The 20,474-nt window shown below is 29.8% G+C and overlaps 3 protein-coding genes across 3 annotated transcripts; all 3 read left to right on the top strand.

The window, feature by feature from the left end:
* The first annotated feature begins 47 nt into the window (after positions 1–47).
* LOC124833632 (starch synthase 3, chloroplastic/amyloplastic-like) lies at positions 48–6,640 on the top strand. Its single transcript, XM_047308155.2, has 16 exons — positions 48–177; positions 1,065–1,113; positions 1,244–2,377; positions 2,471–2,685; positions 2,776–3,046; positions 3,214–3,389; positions 3,764–3,871; positions 4,270–4,379; positions 4,530–4,635; positions 4,944–5,114; positions 5,244–5,372; positions 5,447–5,629; positions 5,710–5,841; positions 5,997–6,108; positions 6,226–6,349; positions 6,429–6,640. Exons 1-16 carry the CDS (start codon positions 67–69, stop codon positions 6,562–6,564), a joined length of 3,267 nt encoding a protein of 1,088 aa, XP_047164111.2. The 5' UTR covers positions 48–66; the 3' UTR covers positions 6,565–6,640.
* A 1,765-nt stretch (positions 6,641–8,405) lies between these two features.
* LOC124833690 (uncharacterized) lies at positions 8,406–11,417 on the top strand. The gene is made up of 3 exons (XM_047308226.2): positions 8,406–8,658; positions 8,756–10,968; positions 11,058–11,417. The coding sequence occupies exons 1-3, from the start codon at positions 8,502–8,504 to the stop codon at positions 11,136–11,138; spliced, it is 2,451 nt and encodes an 816-aa protein (XP_047164182.2). The 5' UTR covers positions 8,406–8,501; the 3' UTR covers positions 11,139–11,417.
* A 4,592-nt stretch (positions 11,418–16,009) lies between these two features.
* On the top strand, positions 16,010–17,779 carry LOC124833637 (senescence regulator (Protein of unknown function, DUF584)). The gene is made up of 2 exons (XM_047308159.2): positions 16,010–16,611; positions 16,867–17,779. Exon 2 carries the CDS (start codon positions 16,901–16,903, stop codon positions 17,420–17,422), a length of 522 nt encoding a protein of 173 aa, XP_047164115.1. The 5' UTR covers positions 16,010–16,611; positions 16,867–16,900; the 3' UTR covers positions 17,423–17,779.
* Positions 17,780–20,474: the final 2,695 nt, after the last annotated feature.

The raw sequence follows: 20,474 nt of genomic DNA, 5'->3' as shown, positions 1-20,474 counted from the left end.
GATTGGGTACAAAATCTAAAGTAAAGTCACACTATCCAACTCACAATTTCTCTACTCTGTTAGAACATGGAGATGTCTATGCACCTCAACTGCAAAACGGCGTTCCCCAATGGAAAAACGGGCTTCGGCGCTGGTTTGCTCTTCCCTACCACTGCCCAAAGAAACCAATCAGTTAAGGTATGTTTGGATCACTTCCAAAAGTACGTCCACACTAAATTTTGCTAACTCGATGCACAAAATATAGAAAACAAGTTATTTGCTTTTTACTCATTTCATGTTGATCCTTTCGTATTACTATCAAAGACTAACAACGGCAAATGTTAATCAGTATCCTACTTTTTTTCATTGAAAAAGTAATTAATGTACTCTCACAGTAAGCTTAAATATACTTGTAATGTAATAATTCTTCTATTTTTATTTTGGTCTTTAGTGTTTATTAACTAATTTGAAGTGATAATGGATTTGTTAAGTGATATATGGGCTGCTTAATAAGACTAATATACGTTTTTTTTTATATATCTAATAAGTTTTTAGATTATAACTTTTAACTTCAATAAATTATTTTGGTTACCATAAAGTTTTTATTTTTGTTATGTCTGTATTTTTTATCTACATATTTTAATTGATGAGTTGTTCCCTAGATGACTATGTTAGACTAGATAAAAATGTATTATTTTTAAATTATTTAGTTAAAGGAAACAAAATTAATTAGTATGATGGAAAATAATATTTATCCTCGTAAATTATTTTAGTTAAAGGAAACAAAACTAACCATCATGATAAAAATAGCGTTTTTTTTTTCTCTTTTTAAGTAAGGTTTGTATATTCGATTTTTCAATATTCTTTATTCAACGGTGTAATTTAAAGAAATAATATTCTTCATTTTCCTTGAGTTTCATTCTTAAAAAAAAAGTTCAAAATACATCCCAATTATTTTAATAAACTTTCCAAAACCTTTACTTGTACAATGTTATATCATGGTTAGGGTTTATCTCAATAATATGTTTATGCTTTTATTCGTTTTGATAAACATATCAAATTTTGTTATTTATTGTACATTGCAGGGTAAACTAAAGACTGTTTGGCGCTCTATCTCCATGAATGCCAGTGGAGGTTTATTAACTACTTTTGTTAAATTTATTTACACTTCCTATGTCAAATGATAGATCTTATCTAACCCACATACCCTTTTAATTTTGTAAAATTTCTTAAATATAATAGAGCATTATATATCATTTGGCAGATTTTTCAGGTAAAAAAAATATCTTTATTGCAATGCCCAAGGGTCATGGTAATGGTTCCAAAAAGGAGTACGTGCTAGTACCATCTATTGGAACAAGTAATCTGGTCGGAAAAAATGAAAAGGCCTGTATATTTAACAAGAAAGATATTGTCGAAGCTTCCAAGGGAGATGTTAAATATGTGGATGAAAAGTTAGTTGGCTATCCAAAAATTATTACAATTATTGAAGAACCAGATGTTAACGGCGGTAATCATAAAGGAAATAGAGAAGTTGTGATTGGAAAAATAGATTATCACGTTAGTGATATATTGAATGAAGAAGCTACTCAAGTATTGAAGTCACAGTTAGAAGAAAGATTTGAAAGACAAGAAATAGAGAGGATCGCAAAGGAAAATGTGTCACTCCGAAACAAGTTATTTGTATATCCTCCTGTTGCTATGTATGGTCAAGATATCGAAGTGTTTCTCAACAGGAGTCTTTCAACTTTGTGTATTGAGTCAGATATTTTTATTAAAGGAGGTTTTAATGGTTGGAGATGGAAACCTTTTACTGAGAGATTGAATAAAACAGACATACTAAGTGGTGATTGGTGGTCTTGTCGACTACATGTTCCAAAAGAAGCCTATAGAATGGACTTTGTGTTATTCAATGGGAAAAGTGTTTATGACAATAACGACGAAAAGGATTTCTTCATACCTGTTAATGGTGGAATGGATGCATTAGGGTTTGAGGATTTCTTGCTCGAGGAGAAACGTAAAGAACTAGAAAAACTTGCTAAGGAGCAAGCTGAAAAAGAAGAGATAGAAGAAATTAGAAGAAAAATGGAGGCTGAGAAGGCTGCGAGAGAGGAAGATAGATCAATAGCTATAGCAGAGGTAGAAAAGATGAAAAATTTGTTGCAAAACTTGACAAAAAATGCAGTAAAATCTGTTAAAAATCTTTGGTACGTAGAACCTATTGAGTTTGAAGGAAAAGATTTGGTCAGATTATTTTATAATAGAAAATCAGGTCCTCTTGCAAACGTTCCAGAAGTATGGCTTCATGGTGGCTACAATGGTTGGAAGGAAAAATTATCATTTGTTAAAAGGCTTGTCAAAATTAATACAAAAAATGGTGATTGGTGGTGTGCTGATGGTATGTATGCTCATTTACCTATTATTCTATTCGTTATTCTATAGTGTAGCATGATAAGCAATATTTTTTAAAATGAAATTACATTTGATGCAGTTGTTGTCCCAGAGAAAGCAATAGTCCTAGATTGGGTTTTTGCTAATGCTCCACCTAGAAATGCAAGTGCGTATGATAACAATAATAATAAAGACTTTCGTGCTCTTCTGAGTAAGGTCATACCAGATGAAGAGACTTGGATTTTGGAACAAGAAAGGATATATATAAAATTGCAAGAGCAAAGAAGGTTAAAGGAAGAAGCTCTAGCTGCCAAGGTTAGTTTTCAGAGATACATAAAAATATATAAAATTTCATATTTTTAAATTGATAACATCTCATTAATCTGTACTGGATCTTGTTTACAGCTTGAAAAAACAGCCATCATAAAAGCTGAAACAAAGGAAAAAACTTTGGAACGATTTTTACATTCTCGAAAGCATATTGTCTTCACTGAACCTCTTCGTGTTCAGGCAGGGAGTACAATAACTGTGTTTTATAATCCTTGCAACACAATCTTAAAGGGAAAACCAGAGGTTTGGTTTACACATTCATTTAATCGTTGGACTCATCGTAATGGTTTATTTCCACCTCAAAAAATGTTGCCTTCAGAGAACCAAACTTATCTCAAAACCTCCGGTGAGTCTTTCATATAATTTACGTTTGAAAACAAAAAGAATATTCGATTGCATAATTTTTTTTTATCTTATTAATTATCTTCTTATTATAAATCGTTAGCATTAATTATGTATTATTCTTGTTGGTTCCTATTAAATTAACAATTAATGTCACCATTCCTTCTACAGTTAAGGTTCCTTTGGATGCATATATGATAGATTTTGTATTCTCCGACAAAAAAGACGGTGGAATTTTTGACAATAACAATACAATGGATTATCGTATACCTGTTTCGGGCAGTATTGTGAAGGAAACAACCTTGAATATTGTCCATATTGCTGTTGAGATGGCCCCTATTGCGAAGGTAATCAATATTTTCATTAATGCTATCTTAACTTCATCCACAAGTCCATCTAAAATTTCTGATTACATCTATAATAAAATACAATTATCATGAAATTATATTTTTTATGATCTCTTAAAATGAAGTTGGCACCAATGTCATGGTCATAGTATTTTTAACACTTTTTGAAAACATGCATAATAGAAAAGTTAAAATTAACATTCAGGAAAGAAATAATCATAAGTAATGATTTTGCATTTTTTTTGTGATATTTTAATTCTAGAGTACAATTTTAGAAATTAGAAGGCAACATCCTTAATGTAATATCATTTCCAATTCATCTTAAGAGTAATTTTACACTTTTTTTAGGTTGAATTATTGATATTTTTTTGTAGGTTGGAGGGCTTGGTGACGTTGTTACTAGCCTATCACGAGCAATTCAAGAACTAGATCACCATGTAGATATTATTCTTCCAAAATATGATTGTTTGAACCTTAGCAATGTAAGTTCTTTTGTTATTACTTTGCCACTTAAGATATATCATCATGTATTGAATAACTACAATTTATTCCCTTAATAAGCATTTCGGTCGTTCAAATTGAGAAAACATGATATTATATACGATTATTTATGATTATTTGTAAAAGTTTTATATAAATTGAGCTTCAATTTGAAACTTACTTGGTAATCAAATGAGAAAAACACAAATATCATGAAATCGTTTTACATGTTCATGAAATTTTATTTATTTTTTAACATGCTTCTTGATATTGTTTGTTGAGAATAAATACTGGTCCTCTTGTGCTTTTAAAAATATTAGGTTTAAAATTTGTATATTGTATGTTTTTGTTGTACATAAAAAAAATTAAAGTTTTTTAAAATGTATGTCTCTTTATGCAGGTAAAAGATTTTCGATATCACAGAAACTATTTTTGGAATGGGAGTGAAATAAAAGTATGGCATGGAAAGGTGGAAGGTCTCTCAGTGTACTTCTTAGAACCTCAAAATCAGTAAGAATTTTAGCTTGTGCTTGTTTGTAGTATTCATGTAGTAGTTATGTCTTTTCCATAATTGTTTTCTCCTCGTATGATCACTTGAAAACATTTTACTATTTTGTAAACTGAATTATGTTGGAAAAATAATTATATTCTTTTATGCAGGTTCTTTCGTGTTGGTCGTATCTATGGTTGTGAGAATGATGCAGAAAGATTTGGTTTCTTTTGTCATGCAGCTCTTGAATATTTATTTCAAGCTGGATTTCATCCAGTAAGATGTTCCATTCAAGTAGTATAATTTGTCATTTTTATAACTATCATTTCTATGCAGATTTATTTTTTTGCAACTATGATATTTGCCTTCTTCTAAGGTTGAGGTAATTATTCCAGCGGTTTCAAATTTTAAAAGAATGGTGTATAATGTTGCAATTTGGAAATAATTAAAATTCTGGACCAAATGCTTAAGTAAATATGATCCATTGCATAACTAAAATTTTGATATTTAAAGTGTATTAATTAGACATTAATTTTCACTTCAATTACTTTTTAATTTAACTATTTATGTATGGTTATGGACAGGATATCATCCATTGCCATGATTGGTCGAGTGCACCAGTTACATGGTTATGCAAAGAACAATATAGACAATGCAGTCTAAGCAAAGCAGGAGTCGTGTTTACAGTTCATAACATTGAATGTGGAGCTCAGTTAATTGGAAAAGCAATGGCATACACAGACAAGGCTACAACTGTAAGAACAATTTATATTTTTTTCAAACATTGTTATACAAGTTTATTGATTTTATCATGAATATATCCATTATTTATACTAGTACTTAAAATTACTTACTTATAACATGATCAATATATCCATTATCAGGTCTCCCCAACTTATTCTAGAGAGGTTTATGAAAACCCTATATTTCGTCCTCATTTTGACAAGTTTCACGGTATCTTAAATGGAATTGACCCTGACATATGGGATCCATTCAATGACAAGTTCCTACCTGTAAGTATGCATATACAAAATTTTCCTTTTTTATGCATAAAATTACAACTGAAATATTCTGTAATGTTTTACAGATATCATACACATCTGAAAACGTTGTTCAAGGTAAAAAAGCTGCCAAGGAAGCCTTGCAACAGAGACTTGGTTTAGGAACAGTTGATAGGCCTTTATTGGGAGTTATTTCTCGATTGACTCATCAAAAAGGAATTCATCTCATCAGGCATGCCATATATCGCACCCTAGAACGTGGTGGACAGGTTTTCTTCTTCAATTTGGCTCTTGCTTATTACATTTTCTGGTTGTATTAAAGTGTGAACAATGAAATATTCCGGTGCAGGTTGTGTTACTTGGCTCAGCTCCAGACCCTCGTATCCAACATGATTTTGAAAATTTGGCTAATGAGTTACATTCTCTTCATTATGATCGTGTCAGACTTTGTCTTGTATACGACGAGCCCTTATCACACTTGGTAATTCATTACAAAACAAAAACATATATCTGATAATATGCAAGAAATACTGTCATCTAACTTTTTACTGCACTTTTCTTATAAGATTTTACTATCTGTTGAAAGGTATGTCACAAAAGATATCTTATATGCATGACTGTTTTGAAATGTTGTAGATATATGCTGGAGCTGATTTCATTGCAGTTCCTTCAATCTTTGAGCCATGTGGGCTAACTCAACTTATAGCAATGAGATACGGTTCAATACCTGTTGTTCGAAAAACAGGAGGTTTGTGCATGCTTTGTTTTTGTCACTCGAAGTACTAAATGATTTCGTTGACATGTGTCTTTGGTTGTTATGTCTTTTATAAATGACTGTAACATGTATTTTGGCATAATTGTGTAGGACTATACGATACGGTATTTGACGTTGACCATGATAAAGATAGAGCACGGGCACAAGGTGTTGAACCGAATGGGTTCAATTTTGATGGAAGTGATGCTGCTGGTGTTGATTATGCCCTGAATAGGTGAGTTATATGTTGTGTAATGGTATGAGATTTGCATGTAAACATAAGAAATATAATATTTAAAAGTTTAATTTTTCAGGGCAATATCAAGATGGTACGAGGAACGTCATTGGTTTAACAGTTTATGCAAAACAGTGATGGAACAAGATTGGTCATGGAATCGTCCAGCTCTTGATTATTTAGAGCTTTACCATGCTGCACGTAAGGCACCATGAGATTTCATCAACTAAGAATTTTGTCTTTTCCGCTTACAAACAACATTTCTCGGTGATTATTTACAGTTTAAAATAAAAACACTTTATTGAAAATGCTGAATTTTTTTAAGAAAACATTTAGTTGCAAATATTGAATTTATAAATGTTTGGTTTGCTTAAATATTTACGTGAGATAATATGATATATATATATATATATATATATATATATATATATATATATATATAGGCATACTTCATATATATATTATTTATTTATTTTATGTACACAACAAATAATTCTTATCCGTATTTGTATCCTTCTACGTTATTAAATATAATTTTACAAAAATAAAAATCAAAGTAAAACATAGATATTTATTATAAAAAATTCAATATTGAAAAAACATAGATTTCTCTTGACAATTAGAAAATTAATTACATTATTTTAAATTAAAATACCAAATAAATTAAAAATATTGTAATTATTTAATTAAAAAACAATAAAGACACGGACATATTTACTCATTTAATTTCGATGTCCAATTTAAAATATTCATGTATTACTTTTATTCACATCCATAACTAATGAATTTGAATATTTTCTTTAAAGAACGTCATCACAATATCCACATATAAATTATAACATCTTTACTTAGTTAGAGAGATTATCAAGACTTTATATAATATTAATAGTTATTTGTTTGAATGTTATAATTTGCTTATATTCTCTTTATTTCTTATATTCTTAAGTTTAAGACCTAAAGAAATAAATTATTAGAGTGTTATATAATTTTAGTTCGTTCTGGAAAATAATCCAGACAAAATATGCTTAGTAAAATATTTTAAAATTTGAGTGTTATATAACAATCATTATCATAATATAGTATTTCAAAATTTAAATTAAGTATTAAAATAAATTAAATGTTTTAAAAATGAAATTGAATTATTAGAAATTAGAAAAATTATATATAATTGATAACTAACTTAAATTATATATAATTGATAAGAATGTGTCCTCTATACCATGATATATATAAAAAAAATCTTGCATGTATATATTTTGTTTCTAAATTTGTCCTTTAAGTAATAATTTTTTAAAATGAATAATTATTTTATTAAATTTATCCTCTCTTTTTTTTTAATTTAACTATTTATTTATTTGTCCATTTTTTTAATTTTGCCATTTTTTAAACTAAAATAATTTTCTATAATAAAAATATTATATATATAATAAATAAAAACTATTTATAATAATTTATAACAGTATTTATATTAATTTTTGTAATAATAATAATTTCATTATGTTTTTAATTATGAAGAAAATAAATACACATACGTAGAGTATATATTTTTACTAATCACTAATTTAAGAGAATTCTAATAAAAAATATATAGCCGTAAATGCATGAACCAAACCATGAAGATATCGTCACTAATTTATGAGAACGCAAACATAATGTCAGTAGTAACATTAACCTGATTAAATTAGAATAAAAGTTTAAGAAAATCAAACTCAACATTATAGTGTAAAAAAGATTAATTCAAATAAGATTTTAGTGGTTTTATAAGCAGTTATTAAACAAAAACTTCATATTTATCTATATAAAAATTAAACTTAAACTCAAACTCAAACTAATTATATCCTATATTCATTTTCACATCATCGGTCATCCCAGTTTCGTATTCCTCCTGCCTGATTAGAAAATAAAAAGTTATTAAATTAAATGTGTAAACCCTAAATGGTGATTTGTAAAAGATACAATAGTAAAACCTCCAACGGCTAGTCCTGCGATCGAAAAATCTAACGGCTCTGATCCCTCGACCGTTTGAATTCTCGTCTAGAAATATAGCCGTTGCCAACATTTTCTCTGCCTCCAATCTTTTAAAAATCTTTGAAATCGTTTCCTTCTATTCACATCGGCTTATCTTTTGAGTGTACTCAAAGCTTCCAGTTCCATGTCTTCTAACAAACCATCTTCAATGCCTTCAAACCCTAATCCAAGAAGTTCCGAAATCAGTAACCCCATGAGAAGGAGTTTCACTGGAAACCCCTTCAACAAACCCTCAATTGTCCCAATTCATGGAGCCAAAACTCCCGCCAACAGCCCTTTAGGTATCTCACTCTCTATTTACATTTGTATTTGGTATGAGAAAGTGTTATAAAATTAAAGATTAGATGTTTGATTGGTTTAGGGTTTGGTATTCTGCAGATTTTTCTAGAAGAGGCTCTGTTGTGGTTCGTGAAAGCGGTGGGTCGCTGAGGGACTCCTTGGATGACAAAGAAAATGGGAAAGATCAAATTTTGAAACCTGTGAAGGTTCGATCACCAGCTGTTTCCTCAAAGGGCTCAAAGAATTTCATGTCTCCAACCATTTCTGCTTCCTGCAAGATCAATGAGTCTCCCCGAAAGAGAGTCCTAACTGAGCGGAACGAGATGGTTCCAAGTCCCGCGGACTCGAAAAGCCACGTTCGTAAGGTAACTTTTTCTGATCCCTTGGAGGAAGGCCCCAGATCTTCCTTGACTAGTGAGGATTTGAGTGGTGAGAGTGAAACTTTGATGTCAAAGAATGATGCAGATTCGTCTTTTGAAACTTTCAATAGCTTGAATGTAAATAATCTTCTGGTTCCAGAGGATGACATTCACACTGAACCATCGTTTGAAAATGAGCCTGATTTTGTTAACCTTGACCCTACTTTTAAGCTTAGCCCCACTGCCACCCCTCCTGTTTCATTGAAAGCTACAGTGGTTGCCCCTCTTGGTGCAGATCCCTTGATACCTCCTTATGACCCTAAAACCAACTACCTCTCCCCCAGACCGCAGTTTCTTCACTACAAACCTAAATCACGAATTGAAATCTTTAGGGAAAGGGAATTAGAGGACAGCTTCATATCTGGAAGCTTTTCGGATTCAGAAATCACGGAGGATACCCAATCTGAAGGCTCGCAGAAGGAATCGGATGTTTCTTCGGATGAAATTGTTAAGGAAGAAGAGTGTGGCCAGATCTCCGAATCGAGTCCCGCTAAGGAGACTCTCATGCCAGAAATATTTGCTGAAGCAAAAGAAGTGCCAAAACCACGTTTCACAGTGAGAGCTAAGGCTGTTGCTCTGATTTTGCTTCTTGCAGTTGCTTTTCTGTCGATCTCGGTCACAGATCCTCCCGTAATTGATCGAACTGTGTTTGAAGACCTCTACAGGGTTTATGAATCCTCTGAATTTTCAGTGTTTACAAGAGATAAATTTGATCAACTCACCCAGTCTGCAGAAACAAATTTTGATGAGATAGCTCAAAATTTGCAAGTTTGGTTTACCAAGTTGCTGTCATCATTATCTGATTTTGTTTCCGATATTAGAGGAGCACACAACATGGCCAAGTTGCAATATTATAATTTGACGTTTCAGCAGGATGATTCCATGGTGAATCAGTATCCTATATTTGGTGGCGGTGAAAATGAAATTGGTGAGACTCACGCACCAGTATGGGACATCGAAGGAGGTGTTATTGCCGCAGATATTGTCAGTGATTACATTGAGGAGGATATTTCCGAGGAGCATTATGAAGTACATGAAGAACAAGTTCGGCGAGATATTTCAACAGTTGCTGAAGTTGAAAATGTTTTGCATGCTCCAGAACCAGAGCAGCTGGCTGAAGCAGGAAGCTTAGATATTGCTACAATTACTGGAGTTGGAAATGTTTTGGATGCTCCAGAATCAGATGAAGTGGGAAACTTGGAAGAATCAGAGCAGGTGGCTGAAGTGGGAAACTTGGAAGAAAACCTGGCACAAGAAGCTGAGACTAACTTAAATGTTGAAAATCAGCAAAGTTTGAATTCGAAGGTTGCTGAAATTAGTGATGAAGCGTATGACTCAGTTACGGGTCAGGCACAAGAATTTGATGTCAGCAAGCAAGGTTTGGATTCTGATGTTGCTAAGGTGAATGCTGATGTAGCAGAGGAAAAATCAACAAGCATAGATGCTGCAATCAAAGGGAATGAAGGGCAATTAGAAGCAATTCACGATTCACATGTGTTGATATATCTAGTTCTCGGTGCTGGTACTCTTATAATTGCAGGTGCAGGTATCAACTGGTCTAGGAAGGGTAAAAGCAAAAGCAAGAACTCCATGAAGCAGCCTCTGGAGTTGCATAAGGTCTCCTTTCCATCTAATAACCAGCAGATTTCGCCAGAGAAGTCAAGTGGGCCCATAGAAATGGACGTGATTGAAGATTCTTCAGAAACGAGCAGCTTTCAGCAAAGCTCGTTCTACAGCGAAAATGTAGCGAATGAAAGTCACAAACCAGGCCCTGAGAAGAAGCGTAAGAGTAACGACAGGAGAGAATCTTTGGCCTCTTCTTCATCAGACTATTCCACGGGTTCCCAGTCGTATGGGAGCTTAACGGTGTACGAGAAAATTTCAATGAAGCAGGTAAATACTCAGTCTTTTAAAACATTTATTATTTTTGCCTTAAGATTGCATCAATAATGTCTTGTTCTTGGTTATATTGTTTTTTTCAGGGACAAGGAGATGATAATGTGATCACTACCCCTGTTAGGCGTTCGAGTAGAATTAGAAACAAAGTCACTTCTCCTTCTTAGCCGGATTTTGGGTTAGTGTGTGTTTTGGTCCATGGGTGTGCAGTGTCATTGAACTGAAATGGAAAACCAACACAATCCTTAGTGTTAACGAAGGATTAGATTAGAAAGCTTTACCAATTTCTCCTTTGTAAGCTGACCAGCATAAGCTGTTACTGTAAGTAAGCAGAAGTGTCCTATCTTCTGAATCTTGACTCTGTAGCAGATGAAATTTATTGTTGAGCGAATCACTGATTGTTTATTGATTTGTTTTATATATCACCAACTGCATTTTCCTTCTTATTTTGCTTTCACTTTTCAGCGTATAATAATAATGATAATGATTTTTTAATTAAAATGTGTATTTTCTTTTATAATTATGAGCCTACTTAAATAGTTATGAGCCTACTTAAATAGAATAATAAACACTTCAGATAATCCAATTCGCTTGTTTATACAAAAATTGGTATTTCAAAAAAATGCTATTCTTCCATGATATGGGACTATCCAAATTTGAATACGGAACAATATTTTCGAGGAATAAAAGTTTATTTGTCTTTAACAAAGAAATTGAGGGAATAATTATGAAAGGGAGTGGGATAATCGTAAATTTAAATAAAATAAGGAATTTTTATTGTTCTCTTTCAAATATTACCTAATTTGTCTAGTGTTTCTTTTTTTTTTTCTTCTAATCAAATTTATCTTTATTTTGTAGTCTAAAAAGGTGTTTTTTTTTCATAATTTCACCTCACTTTCTTAGACTTTGTTACAAAGTTTTCATCACTACACCAACCTTCTTTCGTTCATCTATGCACGTCATACACCAATTTCAGTAAAGCATATACACATAGAAATGGAATTTTGTGTTGGATTTGAAAAAATAGGATTCATTGTATTTTGAAATTCAATCATGAGTCCATCGGATTTAAATTATGAACCAGAGAACCGGATTCAACTGATAAAATCAACACAAACATTCACATCTTACTTTTACTCTCACCTTTGTGTAGACACTAAGAATAAAAATTTAACTAGATTTCGTAATTTGATTAAAGACTTTTCTAAGTTTCAAAATCTCAGCACAAACCTCATTATTTTTCCTTCGAACTCAAATTTACCTCATTACTTTTCCTTCGAATTTAAAATATAACAATCTAAAACATAATATTACCATTGAATATCTAACTTATTTGACAATAATAATATTTCAAAAAATTATTAAAAAAAATAATTAAAAAAATTAAAATTAAAATAAAATAAAATAAGCTAAAAAATTAGAAAAAAAATTAGATGAATAATAAAATTCAAAATCTGATAAAAGAATGTCAATCCAATTTTGAAATTCATAAAATTGTTAATTAAATTCGAAATCCAACGACATTTTTATCCGAATTTCGATATTCAATAAATCTAATAAAAATAAGATGAAGATAAACGGAACAAATCGATAAACTTTGCTTTTATGGTAAAAACTCATCACTGCAAGTACCACTATACAAAACATGAAAAAAAAAATTATAATAAAACGTAAAAAGAAAAAGTCAGGATTGATGACCATAAATATAAAATTGACACTAAATGCTATGTGATAAACAAGAATTAGTTTTATTTTTAAAAAAAAAAAAAACAGTGGTGGTGGTGTAAAATGAGAGAGAATATAAAAATTGTGGTAGTTGTACTTGGTTCACAAATATGTACGGATTATGGTTTTCACGGCCCACTCACTTAACTCTATTTTACAATGCAATTATGGACTTTGTTTGTGGCTGTCTCTCCCCGATCTTCTATTTTTTTTTTTTATCATATTATTCATTATATTCTATTCACCTAACTTCATATAACCTGTTTTCCATGACAAATTTTAAAAAAATAGTTACTTTTAAAGAGAAATTTAACTCTTTTTTTAATTATTTGATGAAATATAAGTTAAGTCAGGATGTAAATACTATTTAAAATTATATGGTTGAAATATTTTTTATTAGATATAATATAGTTATGATATGATATTTGTTGTGATTATCCATTTAACTCACTTTTGTTATGAGTAGGTTAGGTTTTTGTACCAACCAATGTATACTTTATTTCAGGAAGCCAAACTTGTTTAAGTTATAATGACAGCACTACTATATTTCAATGTTCTCTTCTTGTGAGAATATAAGAAGGGAATGTTGTTAATTAACTCATGCATGATATTTTTTTTATTAATTTATATATGTTTTAATTTATGTAGATATTTTTGTCTTAATTTATTTTTGTAAAATATTTCGAAATTTTTAAATTCTTAATTTCTTTTAAATATTTTTTTAATCTTTATAGTTAGCTATGATTACGTTAGGCCTTAAGTAAAAATATCAATACAGATAAAGTAAATTAATACAAAAACGTTTTAATATAAAATATTTATATTACTTTTGAATTGTATGATAATACAAAAAGTAAAGCAGTAACTATTTCTTTTTATATTACACATAATCTTAATATTTAAAAAAAAAAACTGCTCTGTAAATGAAATAATTGTTTCTGATATATTAAAAAAAAAAACAAATTACATTACAATCAATAAAAACTGTAATACCGAAAGTAATATAAAGAAAATAAACTATAAACACTTGAGTAAGTTGTTTTTATTAATTAAAATAAAATAAGAATAACACATGTAATTATCTTATTTATATAAAATAATAAATATATTACACAATTATTTTTATTTTAAGTAGTGAAAACACATGTTATATGCATGTGTGTTTATTATTTATTTTTATTTAAGTAAAAATTTATTAAACTGTAAAATAACTTTTACAAAAATAATAATAAAAATAATTAATTCATATAATTTTTTATTATAAATAATTATTTATATTTTAGTTATTAAAAAGATTAAATGATAAAATAATAATTTTAATTTATAAAATAATTAAATTTAGTTTAATGGTCATTTAAAGAGTAAAAAAAAAATCTAAATGCTTTCAATTTAAAATAAAAATAAATTATGAGACAAAATTGAAAACAATGTGTAAAAAATATCCTCCTTTATATATATATATATATATATATATATATATATATATATATATATATATATATATATTATTTGTTTTGTCTGAATAGCTTTTATGTTACCCTAACCATATAGTCAATAATAAAAAGTAAAAGAGAAAGATTAAAAATGTGAAATATTTAAAATTAACAAGATTTTTAGTGTGTCTAAAATCAAGATATATTTTAAAGAACTAAAAATATTTTTATATTTTTAAAACTATTTTAACGCACTTACCTAATATATAGCTGCCATTTAAATTTATTTTGAAATAAAATATAATTGATAATCTCTTTGTTTTGTTTATGAAGTTTATGATGTCATTTCTTTGTGTGTACATATATATACCTGGTAAAGTAATGGATGATGCATATTTTTTAAAGCAAAATAGTTTATTTACGTATAAATTCTGAATTTCTTAAAGTATCTGGAAATTCGCATTCCTATCATTAAAGTATTCGTGTAATTTTAAAATAAAGAAAATTATACTTTAATTTGCTTTATAAGTTTTTTCTATAGTTGATTCATTATCGTAAAGTTATTTATTTAAAAAATTTTAAAAATTTTGTTGATTCAAAAAAAAAGTTCTAGTTGGATTTTCAGAATACAAATTATATATAGAAAGATATCTATATATATTTTTTTCATTACAAATTGAAAAAAAAATGTGATTTTTTATTTTTAGTTAATCTAATATTTCTTTTTTGGAAAACTTTTTTTCCGAATTCTATCCTTTTACTATCATAATTTTTTTTTCCGAATTCTATCCTTCCTTTTACTATCATAAATTTTTTTCTTCGAATGAATATTCTAACACTTTTCTAACAAGAAAACAATATTTTTTATGGCAAGTATTTTGTGAATAAAATAGGCAATATATATATATATATATATATATATATATATATATATATATATATATATATATAATAGGGTTTGATGATTATGGTTTTTGTGCCAAGATAGCTGTCAATGTTTCCAAAACAGCTAGTTACGAATCCTCAGTAATAAATGTGAATTGATATTGATAAACGTGCATATTTGCTAACTGGCTAAGCTACAGTATACTAGAATATTACATCCACTGAAAACTAGTGTGGGTGGATAAGAACATTACACAGTGGAGCAGAAACAAAAACAAATAATGCTGTCACTAAAACATGTCTTCATTCAACTAAGCATGCATAAATAATTAACTAGATGTACAAGTACTCGTTGAACGAACGAACACCGTATCACAACAAAGACCTTCTTCTTCACCTTCAGTCATAAACCAGGAAAAAGACAAACAGATAATGCTATGTTATCCATATACAATTGGAATCGTGATTTAAGTATATCATCTAACATGATGATTTATGGCACTGCATTCATTCACGCAATCTTCTAATCCTGAGCAGTGCATTAATGATCCAACAAGGCAGGAGTAAAAAGGTGGAAGATAAATGCTAGGTCTACTACAACTATAAGGTGATGATGGAGTTGAAGGCTACATATCTCGATGGAATGGCTTTTATATACTTGGTAGGAGGAAGCACCCTCTCCAAGGCAATTAATAAAGGGTGGTTAGGCTCACACTTTCAAGTTTCACACTTAATCACAAGAGCTCAACCAATGGAAGACCCTTTTTGTTGTTTTGTTTTGTTTAATCTCTTACTTACTGTGGAAAGAGTTACTACTACGTAACAATAGATGAGTAGTTTAGGATAAGGTTGCAGATCCTTGAGGTACCTTCAAGCCAATCGTGCATCACCACCTCTCCCAATCAGGATGCAGCCTTTCAGAACTTTACAAAGATATTGAAAAAACAAAACCCATTTAAGTTCTGTTTCTGCATACATACATAAATACATTGCATAGCTGATAACATACATAGCATAGCATGCACTGTATCTGCAACAACTGAGTGATAAATTAGGCAGGCAGCAGCCTCAGGGTGCGTTTAAATTTTTTTCACCTCTTCTTAATAGTGCTGTGCTGCTATTGATATGATGGGACTTTCTCTTTGGGTTTTGATCGATGCCGCTATGCTCATGTCCTTCATCTGTGCTCTTTTGGACTTTTGCAATTAACCATTGGAGAGAGAGATCAACTCAGACTCACTCCAAGACCCATCATTTTCTTTCTGCCTTCTTTAATATCCATATGAGGTTTTTCACTTATGGGCCAAAACTATAATAATACAACCCTTTTTTCGTGTTTGTGTGTGTGGTGTAGTTGTACACATTTGCTGCTTTCTTGTCTTTTTCTGCCCCTTTGTCTTTTTTCAGGTACCATTCTGTGAGTGAGTCTGCCCTCTTGAAACCTGTGATCTTCCTTGGAGCCATTAGGGGCCGGGGAAGAATTTTCAAGCCTTTCTTCCTTTTTCCTGCGTGGTTTTCAAAAGGGTGTATCAGGTTCCCGTTTGAGAAAATTTTTCAAAACCCTTTCCTTTTTGGAGGTTATTGAAACAAGGACAAGGTAGATTCTTGACAGTATTCTCTTCTCTTACACCTTTCTGCTTTTTAATTCCCAATGAAAGGGGAAAAAATGTATATTTTATCTTATTGGTGGGTAACCATGATCACATTTGGGTGAAAAAAAGTTTCTAGTCATCTGTGTCTATATATACTGAAATAGATAACTGTGTTATATCCATCACAGTACCACTTCCTCTTACCTAAACACACTTCCCTTGCTTTGCTTCCTCACAAGCACCCTTATCTGTATTTGCAGGCAGCAGAAGAGATTGCAGAACTAATAGATACCAATGGCAGATTGGAGTGGTTTTCTGAACAAAAGCAGCGGTTTTGGTGGGGGATCAGCGAGGAATGAAGATTTTGACGAAGAAGATGTATGGGGTTTGTGCCCAGAAATGAAGGTATCTAAGGACTCCTCCGATTCTTCTTCTGCATGGTGCATGCCAACCTCTCCAAGAAAGATTCCAAGGACTAATAATCTCAAACTAAACTCCTTGGAATCTGATTCAAACGTGGTTCAAAGATCCTCGGCACCAATGGACATTCCTGATTGGTCTAAAATTTATGGGAAAAAGGGCGTTGAGGAGGAGGGTGTAAGCAAAAAGTTTGATTTTGGTTATGAGAATCACTATCTTGATGATTATGAAGATGATGATGATATGATTCCTCCTCATCAATGGATTTCTAGGAAACTTGCAAGGAGCCAGATTTCCTCTTTCTCTGTGTGTGAAGGGATAGGGAGGACACTGAAAGGGAGAGATCTCAGCAAAGTGAGAAATGCTATTTTGACCAAAACAGGTTTCATTGAGTAGGTGGTCGATTCACTACTATGACTAATGGTCATGTCATCATCAGCATTCTCATACTAGGATCCCATGCAATCTTTCTTTTAGGTATTTGATTATTGGCACTCATGTATGGAATGTGAGGTCCTGCTTTTTTAGTTATTTGTTTTCTTGTTCTAAATTTTCTGGGAAAAAGAGGTTTTAGGGAAAGGAAAAAGGAGGAGTGGCAGCCTCTGAAATTTTGTCTGAATCTGTATTGCACTGAGGCCAGTGGAGTACACTCTGTGTTGTTACTGAGTTTAATAGTTTTCATGTTTTCACTTCTGCTTGCTTCATCATTGTTAACTATTAATGATTTAGACATACAATATGTTTTTCTTTTTATCTTCTTCTCATTCTTCCATCATCATCATCTCTATCACTACTTTCTTTATACTCTTTCATTCACCCCACATCTCTGTACTTATTCTAAAACCACTCTTTGCATATTCAACTCATCATTGCTTTCCAACCTAACATAACCCCTCAATACAACTAAACCAAAACCACCTACCACAGCAACACTTTTATTCTAATTCTTACATAAACTCTATTTTTTCTATTCAACTTAAAAGATTAAAGTATTTTTTCAGTATTGTTTTTAGGTCAGTTCTTAAATAGATTGAACCCCTTTTTTTTATTATAAAAAAAATGAGAGATTGAAATATTTTTTGAAATTTTTAAAAGATTATAATTTGGCATATTCAGTTTTTAGAAATTAAAAATATAACTAAACATTCCTTTAAATGATGAACATGACGTGAGATACAGGGACCACCACTAATACATAAGTTACAAGTTAAAAGGTGAGAATGGTGGTTGCAGCTGCAGGAAGTGTTTGAACCACTACAAAATAATAAAGTTGCATTCTTCATTTTTCTTTTGGAATCTTCTGATAGAATATTAAGTGTATTTGAATAAACTTAAAAAGGGACTTTATAATCTTTTTGTGTTTGGTAAGGAATTGAAAATAAAGTTACTGACACTGTTATTTTTATTACCTTCACATATGTATGAGTTAAGAAAATAAAAGTTACCATCTACCAAATAATAAAGTTACTGCCAATGTTATTAATATTAATCTATAATCATACTAAACATTATAAGCCATAAATGAAAGAAATTACCAAAATATAATGGAAGGAAACTACCAAAAAATAATGAAAAGAAATAAATATGGAGGGTTAAAAAGAGATAAAAACAATAGCTAATTACTTACAGTGTCTATTAATATATCATGTTAATGTAGTTGTCTTCCTTTAATTGTCTAATCCTTGTAAAAAGCTAGTCACTAGTGGAGATAAACATGATATAACTTCTTAAAATATAATATCAAAAAAAGAAAGTATTATTTATTAATTTCTAAACTAAATAGTATAAAATAAGATTTGAAATTTGATGTGTGAATTAAAGAACTAAAAATGTTTTTGGAAGTATTGAATCTTCAAAGAGTTGTTTTGGATTATTGTTTAGTGTTGAATAGTCTTAAATTTTATTATAAGTAGGGTTTAACTATACTAAACTATAGTTAACTGTACTATTTTATACTAAAAAAACTAATCTATTTTAACTAAAAACTAATTATACTATTATCTAGTTCAGTTTAAAAAAACTGAACTTATTATATTTCTAGTACAGTTAACTGAAAACTGGATTTTTACTTTTGTGTTTAGTGAGTTCCTATCGCTTTTACTTTCATTTTGTTCTAAAACTGTAAGTTAGATGGATAACTCCATGGAAAACCCAACCTAGTTGCGTATAGTATTAATCTTATCTCATTTTTAAATACTTACTTTTTTATTTATTTGCAAATACTTATTTTTTATTTATTTAAATTCATGTTCACGCAAATCAATCAAATGTTGCTTTATGGAGATACTACACCATTTCATTCTCAACTAATCTAACTCAACTTAAAATAAATAAATTCTGACTAAAAAATATTGATTCAGTATAAAATTAATATTTTTAAATATTTAACATTTTTAATGTTTTTAAATATGATCCTTAGTTATTTTTATTTTAACATTAAAATAAAAAGTATCAATTAATATAATTAAAATAAAAGTTAAATTAAGATAATTTAATTATGTTTTGATGTATAATTTAATTAATCAATGTATTTTTGGCAACTAATACAGGTAAGATAACTGTAAACTTTGTTTTATACTTTATTTTAAAGTTTTTATATTATTATTTTAAATAAACATTACCTTTTAATAAATTGTATATATTCCTTGTTTTGTATCTAAACAAAAATTAACTAAACATAGATAAGGACGGGAACACTTCATATTCTCAATTTTCTTTGATTTCACCAAGAGTTTATCATTATATATTTTATTTATCGCTGTAGTTAGTTAATAATAGGCTTAACTTTTGAATACAAAATCCAATTCAGTTAGTAATTAATTGATATAAATTCAGTTTTTCAAAACTGAACTCTTAAACAGTACAGTTAAATATTAAGTTAAATATTATATTAAGTAGTTTAGTTTTTTTAGTTTATTAAAAATATAGTTAACTATAGTTTAGTTAATTGTGCCCAATCCTAATTATAAGTGTATTTTGGAGTGCCAAACATGTTTAAGGTGAGCTTTAAAACTTAGATATGAAGATTAGATTGGGATGATATAAGATGTGACTAATCATGCTGAATTTTTGCACATTTTAGTTTTTGTTTTGGGCCTTATAAGCCCATTTTTGCCTTTTTCTGTTTTTTCATTCTTTCCTTATTGTATTTAATTTCTTCATGTATGTCTTTGACATGTATTTAATGAGTTATGCAATTACTATTCATATATGATTAAAGCATACTTATTAAGTGTATAATATTGTGACAGGGCCAAGCACAAATATACAGTTAGGAGTTAGGGTGTTTTACCTGCACCTCCAATACTTAAAACTTTTTCAAAAAATCCTCTTTTAACATCAGTAAATATATTTTTAACTTTTTTTCTTTCTTATTAAAGTAACCCTCCACCCCTTTAACTCTTCTTTAAATAAAATTTTTTAAAACGGTTTCTTATTTATAATCTAA

The sequence above is a fragment of the Vigna umbellata genome, chromosome 1 (genome assembly GCF_029865625.1).
Source record: "Vigna umbellata cultivar VRB3 chromosome 1, Vumbellata_1.0, whole genome shotgun sequence".
NCBI classification, from domain to species: domain Eukaryota; kingdom Viridiplantae; phylum Streptophyta; class Magnoliopsida; order Fabales; family Fabaceae; genus Vigna; species Vigna umbellata.
Note: the sequence above shows the minus strand (reverse complement) of the source record. Positions and strands in the feature narration are given on the sequence as shown.